At 38.9% G+C, this 24936-nt stretch overlaps 1 protein-coding gene across 1 annotated transcript; it reads right to left on the bottom strand.

The window, feature by feature from the left end:
- Positions 1–810: 810 nt before the first annotated feature.
- PI15 (peptidase inhibitor 15) lies at positions 811–24330 on the bottom strand. The gene is made up of 6 exons (XM_065629488.1): positions 24156–24330; positions 23255–23596; positions 5154–5272; positions 4750–4882; positions 4513–4628; positions 811–1515 (listed from the first exon to the last, which is right to left on the bottom strand). The coding sequence occupies exons 2-6, from the start codon at positions 23525–23527 to the stop codon at positions 1380–1382; spliced, it is 777 nt and encodes a 258-aa protein (XP_065485560.1). The 5' UTR covers positions 23528–23596; positions 24156–24330; the 3' UTR covers positions 811–1379.
- Positions 24331–24936: the final 606 nt, after the last annotated feature.

Raw genomic sequence — 24936 nt, 5'->3', positions numbered from 1 at the left:
TGTAGGTCCTCTTCATAAACATTCTAGTGAGCACCCATAAGGTGTTCAGTTTTTGGCAGGAAAGGTATGAATAAACCAATTTAGTTTTTATTAATTCATACAGATATTTTAAGGAAACAATGCAATATATTTTAAAGGACACTGCCAATTGCTTTAGAAATTTGGAAATTTTTGTCACAAATTGAAATGAGGTTTTAAAGTTGTCTGATATCTTTTATTCAGAAATCTTCTTATCTACTTTTACATCTGATCTCTCCTTGAAAGTTTTACCTGGCTGAGTTTCAGTCAGGGGGAAACTTATAGTTTCCCCCCAGCAAACTTATAGTGTAAAAGACAGTACGGTCGTCATGTATCAATATATCATAATTTGTAGCGATATAATTTTTTAACTTCCTGTACAAGAAAAAATATACTGCTGCAAAGTACCATTATACCACTACGACTGTGCTCAGAAACACAGGAAGGTAGAGTTAGGCTGTGTTATTATACCAGTATAATGATGTAGCTTTCTATCTAGTTAAGATTTTATGCATTTGAGTTAATAGCCGCTGCATCTTGGCCAGTGTGGCTCCTCATTTTCTCTACTTTTCCTGTCTACACACAGGCATCGTTGATGATAGCAGCAGCCGTGTGCCGAACTCTTGGAATGCCACAAAGCAGGGGTGTCAAACTCATTTTCACCGGGGGCCACATCAGCCTCGCAGTTGCCTTCAAAGGGCTGAATGTCATTTTAGGACTGAATAAATGTAGGAGTAGTTATAGTCCTAAAATGACATTCAGCCCTTTGAAGGCAACTGCGAGGCTGATGTGGCCCCCGGTGAAAATGAGTTTGACACCCCTGCCATAAATGAGTTGATGTTGTGCATGAGGTAGGTAATATCCTGCAGCTGCTCTTGCACATGTTTTCCTCTGCTGAGTCCCATTGACATTGCAGTTGAAAGCATGGGTGTAAATGGGATAAACCACTGGGAGCGTGAGGACAATTTGTTGCTTTGCACGTCACACTCCATTTTTAAAGCACAGTATTAAACAATGACCCTTCTCTTTCTGGAGCTACTGTTTTTAAAAGGAAGTCATATTCCATCTTTCAATATGCTTTTAACAGAACCTAATCTTCAGGAATCTACACTTGCTAAGGTGAAAATTAGTTTGCTCTCCATTAATGAAATGTAAATCTAAGAGGGTTAATGTGAGTCTTAAATCCCAAAGTGTTAAAACCAAATTATCCTATACTTTGAAAGCTAATTATACAGAAGCATACAAAAAGAAAACATCAGAGTATTATTACAATATCTCTCTATATATAATATGTGCAAAATTCAACATACAAGCTTCTTGTTATTCATTCATTTTCTTTCAAAAATAATGTAAACCTTTACTTATTTAAACCAGTATAAGTAGTTTGATGTTACTCCTGGGAAACAAAGATTGTTGGTACAAGAACCTCCATAGCTTGGAGGACAAGCAGAACATGGGACTCCTACTTTATATGGTGCTTCTCCAATCCAATTCCCCCTGAAAAGAAAAAAGGGAAAAGAGTGCTTAGTGATTTCAGAGAGGAAGAAAAAAAATTAATTAAACCATATTTGTTTTGAGTGATTAAACTTAATGTCTTCACTGATATCCTATAAATGCCCTGTTAGTGAAAACATACATAGATAGATTTCTGCACGTTACTGACAAACATTGATCTACCAATTCCCCAAAATCAGCAGAATGACCATATCACCCCAGGCCAGGGGTCCACTCCATATCCTTTAGCGTCTGCAGTGATGTCCTAGTCCTCTTGCTTTTGCTACAGCCAAATGAGTTTTGACTCTCTGAGTCTGAGACACAATATTTTTTACGCAAGGGCTATATTTATGAGAAATGAGCAACAGATGCATTGGTGCAAGGTTTTTCTTGAGCACTTTTTTTTGTCTGGCAGTTATCTTAAAAGCTTCGGTTTGGAAAGTGGAAAAATGAACTGAGCAAAATCTTATTCTCAGGTTGCACTGCCCTGGGTCCACACTGTGAATCTCTGAGGCTGAATTCATGGTTAGAGAAAAGGGAAGATGAAAACTATTTGCACCAGTAATGTATTAAAAAGAATTGTATTTGGGCATTTGTAGTCGTCTCACAGATGTTAAGAGAGGAGGAGGGCTCTCATCTGGTGAATACAGCTGTGTAATAGAGCCCAGGGGGAAAGGAGTGCAAGTCTGGAGAGTGACAGTGTGAAAAGAAGTAACTCTGAAAGATCTAGAAGCATCTGAAAAACACATCCAGACTTTTAGGTGCTTATATAAACACCAGGCTTTTAGAGATTCATGTAACACTCGTGATGTAGGCAGAAAGTTAAAATTAGATTTTTATTTAAATGTTATGTCTCACTAAGCAGAGAACTTTCCTCTAGTTTGCATGTGACGTTGTATAGCAGTGAGTAATGCAATTATTTATGAAACATTCTCTCATCCCCCACCTCTCAGCCAATATCATTGGATCAAAAGCCCTGGTCTGGGTTGTGCCTTGGAAGAACATAGGAATCTTTCAAATAATTTGCTCATTCCTACTTCTCTTCCAAATGGGTACAGCAGACTAAGTGCTCAGGGAATATATTTAGTTTGATAGCAGATATGGAAATCCAGAAAGAGTTTACTAAAAGCTGCTTTCTGCTTCATTTACTATGCAACACATAGCTGATTTGTGCGAGTCCATTAGAAAACTGAGTATGGGGCCTTTCTAAACTTTGTAACTATCCTCCTTACTTTTTTTTTTTCTTTATTTCAGAAGCATAGATATTTTTCAGCATTACAGCATCGTATCAGTGAAAATTATTTTAGTTCTAAATCCTAAATCTTTGCCAAATTCCAATCTTAATAACTCAGGTTGGGGCTGCAATATTCACCACCTTCATCTTTAGAGGAGTTTCTGATGTGCTGGTCACTCAGAAGGACACACTCTTTATTGACTGACAAAGAGTCTTCTGCATGTATGCCCAAGGACTCTAAACCCAATGTCCTTAACTCAATTAATTCTTAGGAATATAAACTTAAGCCAGGCAAGACCACTCAATATCCTTTTTGTGGCTGTGCAAGAAGTGGATGTGAAAATCCCAGTTCCATTACCTATGAAACAAAGATCTACTCAAAATCTCACCCAAAGAAGCAGCTTATAACTCCAGGCTTTGGTTTGCTGTTTGAGAAACAGTGGGATTTTTAGACTGAGAAAATATAAGATGTCGTTAAAACATTGTTAACTGATACACAAACAATGCATCAGTTTTCAACAATGCCTAATATATAAACCCATGATTTTCCTACATATGAGCATGAAAGATGTACACTAGGAAGTCTGTAATTTTTACTATTTTTTTTTTCAAATGGACATATGCAAAAAATAGAATTTGGGTTTCTCTTATAAGCTTTGATTTCACCTCATCCATGTCGTGGAAATAAAAGTAAAATACAGTTTTTGCTGCCTGATACCCCTTACATTCATTTTTTACCAACTTTTTCTAGTAGATTTTTAAAAAAAGGACAGAGAAATGTCTTTGATTTCCAAAGGGTTTGTGGGGTTTTTTTTCCAAGTCACTTAAATCCTATCTTTTTTTAAGTTGAAAAATCTTTAAAAATTCTTTTACTCTTGTAACAGCTAGAATAATGATATATTCCTGCATATTCTTTACCACAAATGGACCTATGCCACTGAGAGTTTATGGAAAACATGCTCAATTAATTATACTTAGATTCCTATGCAGAACTATGGCTTTGCCTAATATTATACATTCAGAGAAACAAGCCATTTACACTGTCCATGCTGCTTTCGAAGCACTCATCCAAACAAGACCTCAAATCAAAGCTCTCACAGAGCCACACTTTATTGACGCATTCTGAAACCAAATGTAAGTTTTGGATGATATCTAAGAAACACTGGGAGAAAATTCATCTCTTCATTTCAACCTAACAGAGATCTCTGCACAGCTACCTGTACTTGACCTATACTTTGAAAGACCCTACTATGGGCAAGATGAGATTTGTAGACACTGAACTTAGGTAGATGGACTTCGTAGGAAATCTACGCTATGGAAGCCATTATGTAGCATGGTCATAAGCAAAAGTATCTGGTGGGCAACAACATGTTCACAGTAAATCAAGGGCCTGATCTATAGTGTAATTACTTACCTGAGGAAGTCTAGCTCATCAGGAGTCTATATAAAACAGGTAGAAAAAAAGAAGGAATTGAAAGTAAAGTGGAGTCAGCACAAAGGAGGAAGACAAAAAGAATTCTAGTAACAACAACAGAAAACAAGTTTTTGGTTTTGTTCCATACACATCAAATTGCTTCTTTTTCTTCCTTGTATACCAAAGTCATGCATTTTCTGTATATTCACATGTAAAGTTAGAATGAATAAGCAGCTCGCAGAAAAAGCACAAATAGAGGTCAAGCTGTAGAAAAAGCAGCAAACGGTCCTATGAGAGGACAAAAACATGCATAAAGAAGAAAAATAAACAATATTAAAAGAAAGTAACTCACTTTGGGGCATAGTTGCATACCAAGTAAACAGCTCGTCGCCAAACAGATCCCCAGACGTTCATATTGTGGCATGTGTGGATTGCGCAGCCTATACGATTGGAAGTGGCCCAAACCATCTGAATAAATATTTATTATTGGTGAAGTCCATATTGAAAAGAAATATATATATATATACATTTATTTGAGAGAGAGCTATAAATACATCACAGAAAAGTCCAAGAATGTAATTTATATAACCTGTGTGTAATGGGTGCACATGGGTCCATAACATCGCATGGGGCACCTGGGGTTGCAATCCTGAGGATAAGGGAAAGCATAATCCTTCACCTCATCATACCATGGCTTTACCAACTGGAGAATAGATCGATACCTAGGTTTGTTTAAAAAACAGAAGGAAAAACATGTCATTTTAGATTTAGGTATCTTGGAACTTTCAGCTGCTAATCCCTCTGATGCAAGTCACCTAAATGCACATTTCTCCATGCCTCACTAGGGGCATAGTATTAAGCAATAATATTCTTAAGCCAAACGAACATAGATGAATATCAATTATTGCTAGAATACTGGATGACACTTGCATCTGTCTAAGACCTGGTTCTCAAAGGCTGACAAAATAATTGTTTTGTATGGTATCTGCCTACCTTCCAGTTCTTACAGACAGGTTCTGGCCCAAGAATCTCAGTAAGTAGGAAGGTCCATGGTCCCAAATGCATGTAGCAGCCCAAGCCTCTGCAGATTTGGCAAGAGTTTCATCCCAAACCTGACAAAATAAAATGTCCTTAACAGTAGAACAGGAAAAACAAATAGCGATCAGAGTGCAAGAACACAAGAAATAAGTATCTTAAGTCACAAATATGCTATCGTAACACATCAGATGTGTAATGTAGGCACAGAGCTCTTGAATTCAGAAAACTGAAGGGCAGTATGTACAGGATCTAGCAGGGTTTGCCCTAAGGCTGGACAGAATTCCTGCCCACATCATCAGGGGAAGCCAAGTATTCAGATCACTCCCTTTTTTTCTGGAAAAAAAACCCTTCCCTGAACAGGCATTCTCCTACCATTTTCCCTTCTGTGTTGATGAGATCCATGTGTGGAGAGGAGTGAAACATGGATGGGACTCAGATGGAAGTTAAAGAGGAGAGGCACACAGGGAAAAACAAGTCAGCACAGGTATTACATACCCCACAAAACCCCAACACATTTGAAATAGGACCTCAGGGAGTGTCTACAGTCAGAGAGAGGGTGTGTGGCTGCTTTTCGTATTTGAGGCCACAAGGTCAAGAAAAGGGATTCCACAAAGGTAAAGACTATGGATAGTTTCCAGGTGTGGTATCAGTTTCATCATTTTGTTCTGCATGGGAGCTGACATTGCTCCCTGCCTGGAATAAAAAGATAAGAACTCTGTAAGGAGAGACAATTTGACCTCTTAAGTTCTCTTCCAATGGTAGGAATATGACAAGTGAACTTAAACACTGTCTCATTTAAATGCTTTTCCCGTTCACTGACATGCTTGACTTGTAACTCCACTGTTTTCCCCACAGCAAATAGGCTGTCTCATTAATAATGGAGATATCAGCAATAGAATCTACTGTGTTGCTCCAGATAAAGAATATCTCACTGCTATATTACAACTACACAGAAATGCTAGTACATATTAGTGATGAGCGATACTCAAGTAGGCTTTATATCCTGGAATTAGATGTGTTATTCACATACCTCGAGTGGTGTGTTTTGGTGCAGGACAGTTTCAGTGAATTGCAAGTATTAATAGAAAGGCAGGAACAGAATGTGGTAAAATTGCCTACCCAGCCCATTACAGCTTTTTAAACAAAAACACAAACTCATAAATCTTGAGTGGCTACAAAAAAGAGAGTATACTCTTTGAGGTATGAAACAACAGACAAATTCAGAAAAAAACTTATCAAAGGACAAGGCAGCCCACGTCACAAATACCTTCTGTTCTATCAGCTAATAATGATTTCTAACACTGAATTCAGAGGTTTAATTTCACAAACCTGCAGAGTGAAAGACAGACCACAGATCATGGACTAGGACAGTAATTCATGCCCTGTCTGGTAGTTTGTGAAATTTCTCTAAGTGAAACGGACAAAATTTAGTAAATTGTATGAAATTGCTTTCTCATTGAACCAAGCTTTTGCTAATATGGAGTGGGTGAGATGCCTCCTAGATTAAAGCTGAAGTTCAACAGGATCAATACAAACCCGTAACACAAGTGATCTTCCATTCAAGAGGACCAACCTTATGGAAAGTAAGATGGATGGTGCTTAAAGCAGAGCAGATTTACTTTACACCTGTATGTAAATGTCCCAGAACAAAGTCAAATCAAATTGCCAGTAAAAGGACAAAAAGGAGAAGTGTTAGGAAGAAGCATGCTAAGAAGGAATGGTCTTCAAGCCAGGAAATACTTTGACTTCAGCTCTGAAAAACTGAGTTTTTTGGAGGAGTCAGAGATAAGTCTATAAGTTGGGAAGAGAAGGCTAAGCTGGAGCACTAGGGTACAGGTGAGGGAACCTGGGGCTGTTACAGCAACATCCAAACCCCAGGACATACTCCAAGGCCCAAGGGGAAAAAAACTGTGTACAGACATTTGTTCAGCTTTCTACCTCTGATATTAAGTCAATTAGCTGCATGTGGCCAGTGTACAAAAAACTCTTTATATCAGTGGTCCCATAAAGAGGGCTTAAAGGCGGGGGCAACAGTAGGTACAAGCATAAAAGCGTGCCTAGAAAGAGTGCGTGAGAGCAGGGCCACAGTCAGTGTTTGGAGCCCGCCCAGGCCCAGACGAAGGGAGGAGCACAGGGATCCAGCACATGGGTCCAAACACAGCTGCCTGGTGTGCATCCATACAGAGCAGCTCCGCCAGGACTGTGACACCCCATAAACACCCTCCTCTGCTGGGATTAATCATGTTTCTGGCATGAGTGCTCCCTGCCAGGAGGCTGAACATGAGGTTTGCGTGCTTGCTCCCAAGTGACCTGGCTGCAGTCCGACAATAAATGTGTACTGTATTTGCACAAATAGCACCAAGCTCCTGATTTCTACCCAGTATATTTTCATGTACTAAATTGCCTTGCAAAATAGTATGTTAAGTGTTTGATAGAAACGTGAATACTGGATTAGTTTCCTTACTAACGTCCCCTCTAAACGAGGCATGGCCCCAACTTAGACAGTGAGAGCACTGCTAGTCCACTTCAGCTTCTCCTTAGCTTAATTTTCTGGTTCTCAAGAATCATCTGCAGCATTTGATAGGTAAAGTTTTAGAGGGTTGTTTGAAACAGGTAGAAGTTGTGGGTTTGGCAAGTAAGCATTACAGTGATATATTGCGTGCTCTGCTTTCCATTATCTATTCACACTTGACCACTCTCTGGACATGTGAAATTTTTGGCAAACATAGAAGAAAGATGAAGAAAGAAAATAACCACTGAATAAGAAATAAGTGGGAGGGGAGCATGTGCAGCATTTTTAAATTTCCTCCATTCCTTTATTGTCAGGCTGGTGAAAAGCCCTTGTAGAGTCCCCTCTGGTTGTGTAAATCATTTGTATTTCATGGGAGAAGGTGAAGTGCTAGACCTTCCTTATTTAACTTTTATTTTCCTAGAAAAAATGGTGGTCTCAGTCCCTCTGGGACTAGCTCTAGACCATCTCCACAAGAAAAGGCAAATAATTAATATGGGCTGAAGCAGAAAAATTATTATCTCATAATGACTTAAAATCTTCTAAATGTAACTACTCCTACATTTATAGTCCTAAAATTACATTCAGCCCTTTGAAGGCAACCGCGAGGCTGACGTGGCCCCTGGTGAAAATGAGTTTGACACCCCTGTTCTAAACTGTCAAAGACTGTACCATTAGTTCACCCATTTCAAAAGAAGTCTGATCCTGAGTCTACATTTGTATTAATTTGTATCACTGTTCAGTCCCCTGTTTTGGGTGTGTAAGATAAAAAGGCAAAGACATTTAGATTTTTGAATCCATAAGGCTTCATTGTAGTACACTGATAATTAGCACATAAAGAAACAGAAAAATATCTTAAAAAGAGAAACCAAAGTAACTTGAAAGCCAGAGGGGCGATTTCTTTGTAAGGATAAATAAAAAAGCTCAAGATAATTAGCAAAGAATTTAAAAAAACCAGCATGATAAACAAAATCATAAACTCTGAAATGATGGCCAATCCGATGTTACTATTGAACATGCTGCATGACATGAACATAAAACTGCAAATGGGAAAAGGAGAAAGATTTGCATACACAGTGGGTCAAGGTCTGAGGAGATGACTCATCCTCAGATGTTAATCATGCAAACTGCTGCTGCCAAACTATACTCATTCTCACCCTGGGGATAGCAAATCTTCATTTGCTAGGTCGTTAGCAGCTGGGGAAGCAGTCACCTTCTTTCCAGTATAAAGATCCTCTCAAACTCTCCAGATCACTGATTTGGTCCAGCATGGAAACCTTTCCCACTCCTCAACCAGGTCAAACTGAGATGCAGTAAGAGTTAAGTGTATCATCACATTTCTACTGGCAACTTCAAGTGAACATCCTTTGGCCAATTTATTTTTCTTTCCTCAGCCAAAGATTATTTTCCTAGAAAGTTGTCTGACTGTGCCCTCTACACTGCTCCCTGCAAAACAACACTGCAAAACTACACTTCACTTAAAAATTGCCGAGCGGACTGAATACAGGGAACAGGCCAGTGTTTCTACACAGGGAGTCTCAACACCAGAGACCAGTTTATGAGGTTTTATGAGGCAGCTCTGGAGTGTTCTCTACATTCATACAGCACATGCTGGTTGAGAGTCAGTAATAAATTCTTAGCATTAATAAAACCAGCAGGAATTTTGCCAGTGAGTCCAGAATTTCACCCAAGATGGTTGGGGTTTTTTTGTTGTTGTTTTTTGTTTTATTTTGTTTTGTTTTCCTTCATTCTGTAGACAAATACTAAAATAAATTCTCTTATTCCAATAATGTATAATAAGCAATGGACTGTAAAACGAAATCTCTTTGATGTTGAATGACATTTTTTGAAGTCCAAAAAAGTGAGCTTCCTTCCCCAAGAAAAGCATTTTAATGTTGTGGGTCATAGTCCCCTTGTACACCCCTCCACACTTCCTGCAGCTCTTTCTGTAGCTGTATCTCAGTTGTTCTAGTAATTTATATGTACAAGGGATGGAGCTGCTCTTTTGTTCTTTGTTGGAACAGCTTTGTTGGAACAGGAGGTCCTGATCACAACTATCTTCTCCTAAGAAAAAGGAATTAAAATGATGGTGAAGCTGAATAAACATTATGATGAAGAAAGAGAAAAGCAGTAACTACAATATTACAAATATCTATCTGCAACATTTGTTGAACAATAATTGGCTGTTCCCTTCCTACATGAATAGCTATTCTTTAATTTGAGGAACGGTGTGCATAACCATTTTTAACTATAATTTGAACTTAGAAGCAAAGTTCTGCTCATTCTCATTACAGTCAGAATTGTACCCCTAATACCAATCATTTAAATGGAGTAGCTTTCTCTTGATACCCTGCTCAACACATCTGAGGGGGCAAACCCTGTTGCAGAACAGGAGATAAAGCTGAAAGCAACAAGATACTTCAGATCGCAACCTCACTACTTTAAGCAGAAAACATTGAACAAGCGTATGCAAGACAAATTAAATGGAGCTCTCTTAATCCGAATCACTTGTTCTTACTGCAAACTTTCTAAAGCACTGCAGTATTACTGAAAGAACACTGCTACTCTGGAGACATTTACTTTGTGGTAATTTTACCTGAAACGTAAAAAGTTTCATATTCCTAGCTTTAAACGTACTATTGCAACAGTTGTTAGCAGAGCCTGAACATGCAAACTTTCCTGAGAACATCTGTGAATGATGGATCTATGAAGTCATGGTTAAATGACACTGACTAAAAGAGAGCAGGGATTCAAAGTAACATTCTCAGGGTCTGGAGTCCATTGTTGGTGCTAACAAAATATCAGGCCCCAGGATTTTGATGATATCAAGGAACCGTGTCATTTGGGACCTGTAGCTTTATTAAAGGGGGCTGTATATTCACTATAGGCCTTCAGTAGGACTAGATGAAATATTTAATGTCAGACCCTCCATAAGGACCTTCTCTTTTCATGAAGCACCTCTCAATTTTGCTGCACACAGACTGGAGTCCTTCTAGTCTGGCTTCATAATATATGTACTGTGTAAATTACATAAAGGTTAGGAAACTAAATGTTTTTCTTGTGTAAGGTCTGATTCAGGACCTCTGGATATCAGTGAAGATCATGACATGACTGTGTTTTTTCCTTAAACTAACCTGTCTCAGTAAGACAGTCCAAACACAGGCACCACAATATTACTGCCTGGAATCAGTACTAAAACACTGGGTTTCAAGCTAACTTTGTGAGATCTCAGTTTGCATTCCACAGGGCTCTCGGAAGCAGTAAGTATCTCGCTGAGCTCAGCGTGGCCATCCAAAGTATGCCAACATCTGGAGAAAAGGCTACGTCAGGTCATTTTCTGAGAGATTTTTCAATAGCTGGAAGATCTAAAAACGTAACACATAATATAGGTGCATTTAATGAATATTAATTTCATAATTTGTTGAAATACAAGGAAAAGTTCAATCATGAAAGTGGCCATGTATGACTATGACTTTAGTGTCTTTGTCATATGCCACAGGGTTTCTCATTGCTTTAATGAGAACTTTTTAAACATTTTGTAAAAAGAGAGGAGAGTGAAGGTTTCCTTACTCTGTCAAGGCTTTCTCTCATACTTTGAGTGGTACAAATGAGTTCTGAGACGTTATAGATCATCCCAAGTATCACTAGCTAAGTCAAGAAAGGAAAGGATGAATGTCTTAGAACTTCATATAGAGCCCTGATGGATGCTTTTCTTAAAAAACAGACAATCCCTACCCCTGCAAATGTAAAAATGTTATATTCCTAAATGGCTTTTATGTAGACTAGAAAACGTTAATGACTTGTTTCCTATTCTGAAAGAGGATATCTCCTCATTATTTGGAAAATAAGCAGAATTTCAACATTTCATAATTTTAAAATGGAAAAAAATCTGTCTTCTCTATAAATATCAAAATGGGATGCATTTCTATTACATCCCTTCAACACACTGTCAAAGAAAAAAAGAAAGATAATTAATAATTTTCACTTTCCATTTTGCTAATACCTGTCCTCAGATTTATGATCTGATTAATAAATTCTGCAAAACATGCTCTGATTTTTTTTCACTTCCCACAGAAAGGAATTACTGGCTTCTTCCAAAGTCATCTGTAAAATCTGTCAACACTTTACTGCATTTACTTTCCTTGAAAGTGATGTTCCATTGTCTTTTTCTCATGACTCACTACTTCAAAAGTAAAAATAAAGTACATGCAGATAAAACGTTTAGTTCAGCTTTCTTACAGGTAGACAAAAAAGATTTATTCAAGCAGTAGAACATCTTCCAAGCAAAACAGATACTTAAACCAGTAATACCTTTAGAGCTAAAAAGGTAAATTGAAAACTAACATTTTAGTTGCCCTCACTAGAGATGCCACATCTGAGAAAGAATGACTGATACTGTCACATGGAATTGCATCCCTTTGCAAGTTGTTCTTAAAGTTCACAATTTGGAAGAGGAGAAAGTTAAGATACATTATTCCTGGCAAATATGGAGAGTGCGAAAAAAAAAAAAATATCAACCTACCCTTTGGTAGTTTGGTTCTTCATTATGCAATGTGTGAAAAAAGAAGTATTATTCAGATGGGGATGACCATTTAGTCAAGGATAACTTTCCATGAAAAAGTTGAAATATTTTTAATTTATGTTTTTCCTGATTTCCTGATTTTCAGAGACAAAAATTAACCTGTTTTCAGATTAATCAAATACCTTCCCCGTAGTTCAGAATGCAGATTTCCAGCGACAAAAGAAAATATCTGACTTAGTATTGTGATGTCTTTATACATGCCTTGTTGTACGAGAGGATACATCGTTACCAAAGCAAATGGCAATTAACTCTACTCTTCCCTGCTAGTACCCTGACATGGTTATTAATGGTAACAGTTAGCAAGGAGCTGTGAGCAGAATACGCGGTGATACACTGCGTTAATGCTTTTCTCATTCTGTATGGATATCTGTGTTTAAACTGGATGTTTTTAGAAGCATTTAACTTTGCAGCCCTCATGGCCACAAAAAAATGTGGGAAAAAAAAGGGAGAAGTAGGAGCACTCATTCCCTGAGTCTGCCAGCTGACATGCATAGCCAGGAGAGATGGGCTAACTGGGGAATCCATAGATACATTTTTAACTTGGGAGCCTACAGCATCTGCTAATGATCATTTTAAAGCATTCAAGCACTACAGAACTGTGCTTCCATATTTCTTTTGCCATCATAACCCTTAATCTTTCCTGGCTCAATTGTATTGCCATTAGCAAGGAAGATCCCCTCACTTGCACAAAAGTACAAGAGAATATCAGCAGAGCATCACTCTGAGTATCAAATACCAGCAGCAGCCCTCAGTATTTTGCTTTGGATTTTGGGTGGGTTTGTTTGTTTTGGTGGGTTTGTTTGTTTGTTTGTTTGTGGGTTTTTTGGTGGCTTGTTTTGTTTTGGTTTTGGCTGGTTGGTTTGGGGGTTTTTTTGTTGTTGTGTTTTTTTTGTTGGTTTGATTTGGTTTTTGTTTGTGGAGGGTTTTTTGTTGGGTTTTTTGTTTGTTTTTAAAATGACGTATCAACTAAGATAATATTCTGCATATTTCTCAGTGACAAAGCAAGTAGTTTAAGAAAAACACACACAATCTGGTCACTCACTACCCTCCTGGGAATTCCCTGCACCCATTGGGCTGGGGCTGCTGCCTGCAATGCCACGACAGCTGCCATGTGACCAGCCCCTCAGCTGGCTGCCACCGATGGTACAGCTGGCATGACAAGCATCAGGTACAGGTTTGAACACAAACCCAGAGCAAACAGGTGAAGTACACTGTTTTAATCATCCTCTTCTTCAACAGCTTCTTTACACAACCGCAGTTACGTGATGAGATTGCAAATGAAGCGTTGGGATATGCAATTTTAATACAGTTGCATGGCAACATTGTCATATTTTGCAGTAACAGAAACTGGCAATTTGTCCGTTTTGGCATCTTATTCATCATTAGTTTATTTTTACTGTGTCTTCAGATTGTTCTTTGACACAAACTCATCCACAGTAGATCCCATGTACCTCAGAAAGGTGGCCAGTAGGACCTTATTTTAGGAGTGATCAGTCAAAAAACTAAACTTTCTACCTCAGATTTCTTATTTCATTCTCCTTTAGCCCTGTGCTTCTGCTCATTTGCCCAGGTGAAGATTAGAATCTCTTACTTCCAGAATGGCAGCAAGTGAGAAAGAAGAAAACCTCACTTCAAGCGATTTCTTCCTGTGAGAAAAACATTAGGAAGCTGAGGGATGAAATCCGACATGTCCAGCCCATCTGTGCAGCTGTGCTCCACAGCTGTTAGTGCAAGTCCCAGAGCGGATTAGCAGATGTAGGCTGCTACCCTCTAAGACGCAAGTCTTGTCCTTGTGGCTCATTCAGCCGTGCAGCCTTGCACTGGCCATACCGCTTGCACATACGGTGGCCACTTCTCAGAAATCCCACAGCAGTGTGCAGGGCACACAAAGGTCCCTTGCACAACTGCTCCCTTTCCCTTTTGCATAGTCAAACCTGTAGCATTTTCAGTTCAGAGACTTTCTGTAGGACCCCACACCATGTTCACTACCCCAAATCTGGCACAAAGTTTAATAAAATAACCCACCAGCCTTTCTGCCTGCATGCTTTTTCAGCAGAGTGACTGAAAGAGCCTCACTTTTTTCAGTGCATACTGTGTGATGAAAACATATGAGCTCATTGGAATTTATAGAGAGATTTGGCAAACTGTATATATTTATTTGGGCTCTGAGATCATTTGGACTCTGGGCTCTCTCTCTCTCTCTCTCTAAGAATACGAATACTTTTTGCTCTCAACTGCCACCTGTTAGAAATTTTATTGTGCATACTGTAATTGGTGCCTACCACATGTGAAAGTTCTTTCCTAAATACATTAGGTACCAATTAGAAAGTTTACACAGAAAATTGCCAAATTCTGTCCTCTAGAGAAAAAAATATTGATGGGAATTGAAGTTCTACACTTCATTCCTTTGCAAATAAATAGAGGGTTAATACATCAAGCTACTTGTCCATTACTCCACTGCAAGCCAAAATAAAGTTGTCCAATGTTCTATAGTCAATTTACTCTGATATAACCAAACCTCCAAACATCTGATTCACAGTTCTCAAGGGCTCAGTATTAGAAGGTCTGTCTTATAGTAATCAGGGCATCACCAGTCAGATGTCCAAGAAACTTCATTGCCAGCATTTCTTTTCTTATGAAAATTCAAGTCTGTACTTTATACAGAAGTTCATATTCCTGGGTGTCTACCCAGTCCAAATTCAAACTATCATTTGAAGCTTGACCACTGCTAATAGTCAATTTGTTTCTTCTAAAGGTTGTCTGCATTTCTTTTCATGTTTGGCACCAGGGTTTTAAACAATAAGAAACAAAGCTAGACTGTCAAATTTAATAATAATAAGCTTCCCTGATATGTTATTATTTGTTTAGCTTTTGGAAAAGTTAACTATCAGAGCTACATATCTTAAAATATTCAGTGCTTTCCTAACCTACTGCAAGGCATATTTTAGTTGGCAAGAGCTTATCTCAGAAGTGGTAACAAAAAGGACCAAACTTTGTCTAGATCTATGTCACCCTGACAATTGGTCATAAGTCTGAAAAGGAAGGTGTCTGACCTCTATAATTTCAAATATGATCAGAGAAAATTTCCTTTTCTTAAAACCATAAAATATGAATGAAAAATGCATTTCTTTTGTGGTGCCTTGTTTCTCTTCTAGATGAAAAAAAATCCACATTTTTTTTGTCACTAACCACTGAAGTTTTTCATTAAAACAGAAATGTTCTTTATTTCTTTAAAAGCTTTCGAAGAAAATACTTATTATTTTCTAAGTAGCTCTAACTGAAAGTTATGGCAGCATGACACAAAAGAAAACACATAGCAGCTTCTTTCTTTTTTCTGCAGGATAAAGAATAAGAATAATAGTTCTTTGTTCTCAGAAGAAGAAAGCTCAACTTAAGATTCTTCCGCTTGATAAAGATTAACAGATATCACTGTACAGATAGAGGTACAAAACCAGTTCATTCTCAATTGAGTTAAAATAGATCTCAAATCCCATCCCAGGGCATGTGCAGATGCATTTATACATGAAGCTGCCTGTGCTGAAGACAGTATCCTGTGTACAAAAAGTGAATAAGTGGTTATCCTGGGGTTTCCATCTTCTGCTGTCTTTAGGATACACATTTACACAGATCTGGATAGATTATTCTTCTTTTCAGTTTTTCTTTTCAGGTACGGAAAGAGGATAAAAATGTTGAGAGGTGTAAGGTTACTACCATATCCATTCATGTATCAAACAAAGCACTGTGTACTTTGGACCAAGATTCTTGTGAAAAATGCCCTGTCTCTGTTTTTAGCCAAGAAGTTCAAGAGGTGCTACATTTAATAATAAAGGAATGTCTAATCTGAGGGCTCTGGGCAGGCTGCTTTTCTATCTGAGACTTTACTAGGTTGTTTTTTGTTTGCTTAAACTCCTAGAAGGCTTTCTGCTAATACTAAATTTAAATAACGTAAATATTCTCTTCTAAAACAACATCAAGAAGGATGTTTTAAAATTCTTATGCATAAATCACTGGAAATGGAGCTCTAATACCAAAGCAAGTTTAACACAGTCGTTCTTTATCACAATATTTATCAACAATTGCATTTTTGGGGAAGTACTTCAGATTTTGCAAGGAGTGCTTTCCAGGAAAGGCCCTTTCTGTTCAACTCTTCAACAGGTCCTCTGTCATTCATTCTGACCATAACCAATGGCTAGCATCCACTTTGATTTGACCCTAGATGAATACCAGTTTAGTTACTGAGACCAAATGGGGCTTCCTAACCATTTGTAGATAAAACTCTGCTAGAAAAATGGGCAGCATCTTGCATCTCACTGACAGTCAATGAGTTGTACGGCATTGTATTATTGAGAGTGTTGCAGTAGAAAATAGATAAGTGGATAAACTCACTTGTGAAGCAAAAGAGAGCTAAGTAACTCTACTGTTCCAAAATTAGCAGAAAGTAAGTTCCATCTACTCTTGCTTTCTTTCAGGTTACCGTTGGTTGATGTTTTACCTCCACTCCAGAAAAAGGCTGAGTATGCTGTAAAATGACTGCTTCCTTTCGAAGGTGTCATGCAGACAGAGAGCCCCAACTGTAACTGTGTAAACCCCATCAGTTCTTTCTGTTTTTTTCTGATTTTCTGGGAGAATTTATATCCCAGAATCCATTAGCCCATGATCTTGAGACACTCCTGGTTCTGTGTTTTGGCACCAGGCAGAAGAGACATAATCAGTTGGCTAAACAGAAACACAAGTGGTAGGAGGGAGAAACTGGAGCCAGTGAACACATTTCATCATTACACCCCTTCTCATTTGGTCTCACCCCGCTTGTGAATTCCCAGCATAGAGTGAGCTAAAAGCCATGGCAAATTGGGATAGGTGAACTACACTGAGGAAGCTCTGAGCTCCCTGATACCTCTTTTTCCAGAAGACTGGGGATACTTAAGATTTACTTTGTGCTCTGGCTTGATGAAAAGCAGATTAAGATCTGTGTACCCTGATTCATCTAATTGCTTTATTTCACCCTTCACCGTATACATAGGATTTATGGGAACAGGGCTATTCAATGGAAAAAGTAGGCTGCCAGTAAATTCTAGAGTAAATTCTCCATTGCATTATGGCACTTGTGCTAAAATGATGGGCGTAATCCACTTTGACATTTAAGGGTTCTGTTCACTGATTTAACAAAAGAGCTGTAAATGGAATGCAACTGTAATTTGCTCCAATATGCAGAAGTATTGTAAGACACGCACACGGAAATTAAGGAAACATTATATGCATGCATGCATCTTAATTAATGCCAAGAAAACTGTCAGTAAATATGTAAAGGGTAATGTCTGAAATGAAAAAGGGGAGAAATTCTATTGGGCAGTTTAAAAGTGCATATAAAGATTAATTATCTGAGTTTTGGAGGGAAATATTTAGGTTAGACTTTTGGAAATATTTTTTATTATTCCTAAAGTAAAATATTTGCCAAGAGATGTGACTGAGACAGCATCACTATATGTGTTCAGGAGTAGACAAGATGAAAACCATATGTATCTAATGCAAAAGGAAGTCCTATAACAAGGCAGGGATAAACTATATGAATTAAGAGATCTTATCCAACTCATTAGGCATAAATCTTGAAGGAACTAGCCCTGCAATGCTTACTTACAGACACAGATGATTTCTGTGGGACCATGTAGATGAGCCAGGGCAAACAATTCAAGAACAAATTGTCCTCTAAGATTTAGAATGGTTTGTAAGAAACCACACTGACAACAGCAAAAAATAGGTAAACAAATTGAGAAGCTTATTTATCAGAAATGCTTTTGAATTGGAGAGAAAGCCAAATTAACTCACTTTTTCTATGTCCATCTTAAAGGCTTTAGGTATTAAATAGCGTTTTGGAAAACTCGAAGTAGTTTTTTTTTGTTGTGTTTTTTTGGGTTTCTTTCATTTTGTCTTACCCATCACCTACTGCATATTCATGGAAGTTTTAAGATCACCTTGACAGAAAGAAAATTTTATCAAGACTTCCAAATTTAGGAGTGAAATAATAATGCAGTTATTTACATTTGTGACCACTAAATTGGCTATTTTCTTGCTTCTCTGATCTGATTTTGTAAGTTGTCTGCAGATCTTCGTGGACAGGAAGCAAAGTCTCCAAATTCATCCCCTCAGCAAAGAAGGTCACTGCTGGGCCATAGAGAGCAAACAGATTTCCCCCATGACTCACATGGACTCCTTCATAGGACTACAGGAGTTTCTTTTGGAACACAATTACTTTTATTTTAGAACAACAGATCACTTCCTTTGCTCATTTTATCACAGTCTTTCATGTGGATTTACTAGAAATGAATAGGCTCAGATTCTCCACTCCCAGTTCGTCTGTCACCAGCTCATGAGAAATTATCTTTATATTGCCATGAGATAACTTCTGGTTATCCAAACTAACTCATTTCAGGCTAGTCTGGGAATCTTTTACTCTTTTGAGTCCTACAAAGTGACATATTCAATAAGGGGTAGATTTTCCCAAATATATAAGTGCATTTATGCAATCACTGAACAAAAATGAATTGAAACTATATCAGAACATCTTCTATACATAAGCAGGCTCAAGTTTATCAAGAGCGTTTTTCTGCTCTTAAAATCTTCACACAGCATTCACAAACATTCAGCTTCATGTTTTTGAGTGTGCAATCCTACTCCATCTATTATACTTCAGACACCCTACTGCCAGTCTACTAATGACTATGTTGATCAGTACTGGACTCAGGACCTATCCTTGCAGGGCCATCAGCGAACTACTCACACCATTCGGTATGGCTCTTTAACAAGTTGTTCAGATCACCTTAGAGTACTCTGAACTAGAACAGATTTTCCCACTTTCCCTACAAGAATGCCATGAAGAACAACGTTCTGTGCTCATTAAGGCCCAGTTATATCAGTTACTCCTTCTGCTTGGTGCATGGGAAACTGTAAAGAGAATGCCTGTATGTAAGTAAGCACCTGCTCAGACAGGTTTTGCATGCACACAGGGATGTGGGCTAAAAATAAGAACATATGGACTTTTAAGAAACTGGTCTCAAGTGGGGATGATTGTAGGGAGGGTAAAAATTATATTGGATCCTCATAGGAACAGGTATTTCATTCCTGAATGTTTTGGGAGCCTAAATACAGCACCAATGCATACTGAATTACATGCTTTATCAGACTCAAATTTCAGCTGGCAACATATTGCAAATCTATACTGGCCTCCCAAGTAGCCAAGATGTTCCAGAAAGGCAACACAGGCCTCTATAGTAAAGAATCAGCATTCAGAGAAAGGGATTTGCTTGTTCACAGACCTCCTCTGGATCTGCAGATTTACATACCTTTCACACTAGAAAGCTGCAGGCAATTCTACAACATGTTTCTTCTGAATCGTAAATTGCATGGAACCTTTCTGCTTTCTCCAGAATAGACATGCAAAGCCAAGTGCATGATATTCACCCTTTGCCCGCTCAAAAAGATGGTGTAATCTTTCTTTCTGCAGCTATGGCATCAGCTTTTATAGCACAACCAAAGACTGCAGAATGACAGTCTTGGGATGAAGAAGAATTAAGGATATCATAAGAAGACACAAATTAAAAAAAAAAAAGTCATTACTTCTACATGAAAGTAGAAGAGGTTTGAAAGTTGTTCCCCTTCTCTTTCCTTCGTATATGCACTAACTCTAGACTTGTATTTGCAGGAAAATCTTCCAGTTGAAGGTATCAGCAGTACCAAAACCAGAACCAAAATGAGGACTACTTTAAAGACTGACTTATAAGGTTCTAATATACCAAGAGGAAGACAACTCAAAGTGTCATTGGCGTAAGACACACCTATTTCTTTTGCTAAGTATTGATAATAGAACAATGCCTCCAATCGTTGCTTTTGACTCCCCAGCTGTCCACTTACACTGGGGACTGCATACAACAGCAGACTGGAGCTGCACTGAGACCCACCTCTCCCAAAGAGAATTAAAACATTGCCCCAGCTCTGTTACTGTAGCATTCATCTGAACCTCCTCTGCCTAATGCATGTGCATTCAAAGCCATTCTTCAAGACCTCTCTTCCCAAGTCCTGCAGCACACAAAATTTCAAGACAGTAGGGGCAGACTGAATAATGCCCAAGTAGTTCAAAGTATCTACAAATGCACTGAACGTGTGAGAAACAGACTGCATCAGGGGAAGGAACAGACTGCGTCAAGGAGAAAAGGCCCCAGAAAGGTTGAGTGTGGAGAACTGGAATCACGAGAACCAACCCATACAGCTAAACCCTGAGCTCTTACCAGTGGAGAAGAAAATGCAAATGGAACTGTACAGAAGTGAGAATGCGTTACAGCAATTCATAAGAAGAACAGAGTTCTTAAGAAGATTAGAAAAAAAGAACAAAACAAAATTTAATGTGACTGTGGACAGAGAAAAGAGGAGAAAACATCTTTTCCTTGTGCTTCCAAACTGGTTAGTCCTTCTCTATTTCAACACACAAGAGATTTCTCCAATCTACTGCATTTGTAAGTAATTCCAGCTTTTTAACATGTGACATCCTTTTAGTCATTGTTAGGGGAAATGGGAAAGGCCACTTTCATCACTGCCACTGCACTTTTCCATAGTATTCAGGACAGGAACACACACTGTGTGAGGTTCTTTCAAGCACAGTGCACATCGTCTGCCAGTAATGACAAAGTGTTTGTTGTCTTATTTATGCAAACGAGTATTGAGTGACACATTTTATATATATATCAGCAGCAAACTTACACTCCCACAAGACACAACAGACACCATGCCGTACACTGAAACTATACAGAAACCAAAGAAAGGACTAAGCAAATTCAAATTGGCATTACTGATACAGGGGTCCCTAGTCTTGGTGTGGCCTACAGCACCATGTCATCTTCAAGACCTTCTTACCAAAACGTTTCTGTAGCCACGGAGTTAAGAAGTTAAATGAATGCTGCCATGGCTAGAAAGCAGACAGCAGAGCAAACTATGTGGGATGTTGCTCACTGTTTTGGTTTTTTTTTCTGTAAAGTTACATGGGGCACACACACAGACTGACTAAATTCTGAAAGAGAATTGGTGGCAAAGGGGTTGTCTGCCACTTGGAGATCCACATTCAAGTTGTGCTCTGGATCATTACCTACGTAGATTGAGGTGCTGCTCTGAATTCTGCAGCACGAAGTCACAAAGTACTTTCAGACTGGCAAACCAAACATGAGAGAAAGCCTTAGACCTTGCCCTTGAGACTACTGATGGGACTGATGCTGATGGGAACACAAGTACATCATATGGCTGGTCGGTACCGGTAAAAGCAACAGTAAAATTGGCAAGGAAAAGAACAACATGTAAGATGTAAAGAGCATGGCTTCAGTCTTCATTTTGTATCAAACTTTGCATAGCATCATTGCAGAGCAGAGCTGCAGCAGAATACCCAACAAATATAGGTAAAATCTTTATAGTTTATGCATACGAGTATATTAAAATAGATTTAATCAAGGAAGATTGCTTTCTCTTCTGAAGATTTTGGGGTTTTTTTTTGTTTGGTTGGTTGGTTGTTTTTTTACTGAACAGGCTAAGAACATTGCACTTACAAAACTATTGGGAATATGACAGGGTGCTGGCTTCACTTAACCAAACTGCAGGAGCACATTTCTAAAACACACAAGCCAAGGAAGGGCATGGTAGGCTGCCATTCCCTCAGACATTACAACAAAGTTTATTTATGCAGAATCAAAGGAAATGTCAGTGGAGAGCACAGCAATGAAAATGATGACTGAGCTTGACTTTTGACCTCTCTGTTTTTTCTGTATCTGACCTTTCCACTTAACCAAACTTCAAAATCAGCCTATGGTATGGCAACAGGTCTTCATACTGCAATGTTTTGAGTGCAGTCAGCATTTTGAGCTGCTGCTGGGATGTGCTAAGTGGGTTATATGATCAAATCCAGATTTAGGTAATGTCTGTGATAGAAAGACGTCCAAATTGTTAGTCATTAGCTGCTAAAAAGGAGGAGTAGTTATTACTGTTATCCTCTTTTTATGTCAAGCCGATGGTGTCCTGTTTCTCAAACATGTTAACCATCTGTTGTCACATGAGAAACTCTCTGACTTTAAGCAGATATTATGGTGCTGACACAACTTGTCTGTGCTTCCCAAACAGTTTGAATACCTTATTTAGAAGGTAAAAAAATTTGCGCTTGGCCAACCTATGTTTAACATTAGAGCTCCACAGTATGCATGCATTCAAAGTTGGAACACAAAATAACAAACACGCTGCTTTAGCTAGTAGTGCCAAGTATGAAATCACAGTGAATGAATAACTTCTATCATACCTGTGGGAACAGATCATTCACGTAATGAGTATTTGCCAATAAGGGGAAAAGGTGCCTGCCACAAACATAACATTTTGAGCACATTTAAATCCTACACACTAGAGAAACATTTAAAAGATGCATTCTATTTGATGGAAAAATAGAAGTATTCTGTGCACACAAAAGTATGCAGTAAGTAAAGTACATGAGCATGAGACAAACAGTGCATCAGATTAATTACTTTGCAAACACAGTTTTACCATATTGTCTCCGGAAGTATTATGTGTTAAAGAAATTTGAAATGGTCATTGGTTACCTTTTAGCAGACATCAGGGCAATGACTGTGTACTCCACAAAAGCAATGGGGCTAATAATGATTAGCACCTTAAGCAGATGCAACCACATGTTGTGATTACATATTATTCCTCAGACCAACAAGCAGTTAACTCACAACTTTATTTACTTCCATCCCAGAAGCTTGATTGGGACTACTCATGGAAATGAAAATTCAACAGGGCAAGTAAGATGTTCAGAGTTCAGTATTTAGCAAGCAATAATAGTTAAAAATCATTTGGCTACTTAACTAAACCCTCATAATTTATTTTTTTAAATGAAATCACTGACTTACAGTTTGCTTTACTCTGAAATAAACAAAGTTCACTTACCATATATTCCATGTTGGAAGCAGGTGGGAAAACTTTGCCTCTGACTTGATTATGATAATCAAGAATGGCAATCATGTCATTCTGTGAAATGTAGCGCTTCCTCCTGGCTTTGGGAACTTTTGCAGAGTCCAGATGAGCTGCCAAAGCTGTCTCAATGTCAGTGAAATTATTGTCTGACAGGAGTAGGTCAGTGGAGTTGGGTAACACTAATGCACTTGTTTCACAGAGAATGGAAAATAAGAAAGCACAACTGATTGCAGTGATTATTGTCATTTTGGGGCCAAAGGAGAAAGATAGGCCACAGAGGTACTCTGCTTTAAGTCAGGGCAGTAGAAAACAGATCTGTAGAAGAGAATATGTCAAAGATGTGATTCTGTACATCCAAGTAGCAATAAAAACTGAACTGGCAGGCTGTGATCAGAAAAAATGGTTCTGTCTGTCAGCTCAATCATAAAAACAATCCAGTCAGAACATGTGTTACTGAACAATTTTCAATAACCATATTAAGTGATAATACGTCCTTACTACAAACACACAAAATGAAGTATCATGGTACCATGAATTACATGAACAGAGCTAGTAGTATTCCTGAAATAGTGACAGTGCTATCACACAAGATCAGTCCATAAATCACACTATAAATCTTAAATGGGGAGACTGCAAGAAACCTCACAGAATGTTTTCCACTGAAAATGAAAAATACATCCTAGTCTATGCCTACCCCATATGCATGGATTGTTTTGACACAATGTGGCACAGATAAACTAGTTGGCAAAAGACAACATATAAAGCATGAAAACAGGACATCTTATAAATAGCATTCAAATCTTAACTTCAGCAAAATGTGATGAGCATTGATAAAACTGCATGCAAAGCAAACTTACTGAGCTGAATGGCTTACCTCTGGATAATACCAAGAAAAAAATAAGAATACAGTCTATTGTTCTCCCAGTATATATAGCACTCTCCTATATGATGATATGAACCTTTGTGAAGGAGTGTCTCTTATTACAAACCCCGAAGAACAGAACTCTGCTGGTTTTGAAGCTTCTGGCCACAGGAGCTGCTAACAGCTTTTATATGTTACAGCCTGTATGAGCCAGAACAGGCAGTTTCTCTGAAGGTCTCTGCTAAGCCAAAACGAGAGGGGAGGAGTTCTGCAAAGCACACAGGCAGGGATTGGGTGGCATCCCTGGAGTGTAGGTGGTTTGGACATTCAGTCACACCCCCAGTTTCTATAGTACAAAGAGGGAACAAGCCAGAATCTCTTTTTGTGGTACTTCCTACCTTTTTTTCGCCGTGTTTGGTTTTTTGCTCATTTCACCAGCATCACGCTGGCTTGGCAAACGTTATTTTACGCAGCCCCTCCCGCACTCAAGGAGCAGCATTGAGCGAAAAGCGTTTGCAAATCGCTGCCGGCCCAGTTACAGGAAACGAAACGTGTGCAACACCGTCCCCCGGGTCCCGTCCCGTCCCGTCCCGCGGGGCAGCCGGTCCCGGCCAGGCAGGGGGGGTCCCCGGGGCGGGCCCGGCAGCGGGCGGGCAGCGGGCAGCGCGGGCGAGCAGCCGCCGCTCCATTCATCGCCGAGCACAGCGGGTGCCCGGGGTGCTGCTCCCGCCTCCTCCCCGCTCTGCTTCGTCCTCCTCCCTTCCTCCTCCTCCTCCTCCCTCGCCTGCTCACC

This window comes from Caloenas nicobarica, chromosome 2 (genome assembly GCF_036013445.1).
Source record: "Caloenas nicobarica isolate bCalNic1 chromosome 2, bCalNic1.hap1, whole genome shotgun sequence".
Lineage (NCBI taxonomy): Eukaryota > Metazoa > Chordata > Aves > Columbiformes > Columbidae > Caloenas > Caloenas nicobarica.
The sequence above is the reverse complement of the archived record's forward strand: the minus strand, read 5'-3'. Positions and strand labels throughout refer to the sequence as shown.

Excerpts from the sequence above, each read along its gene's own strand:
- PI15 (XM_065629488.1), bottom strand. The coding sequence starts at position 23,527 with ATGACAATAATCACTGCAATCAGTTGTGCTTTCTTATTTTCCATTCTC. Across the intron at positions 5,273-23,254 it reads CTTCCAACATGGAATATATG|GTTTGGGATGAAACTCTTGC; the intron begins GTAAGTGAACTT and ends TTATTTTGTCAG. Across the intron at positions 4,629-4,749 it reads TGTGCACCCATTACACACAG|ATGGTTTGGGCCACTTCCAA; the intron begins GTTATATAAATT and ends ATATTTATTCAG.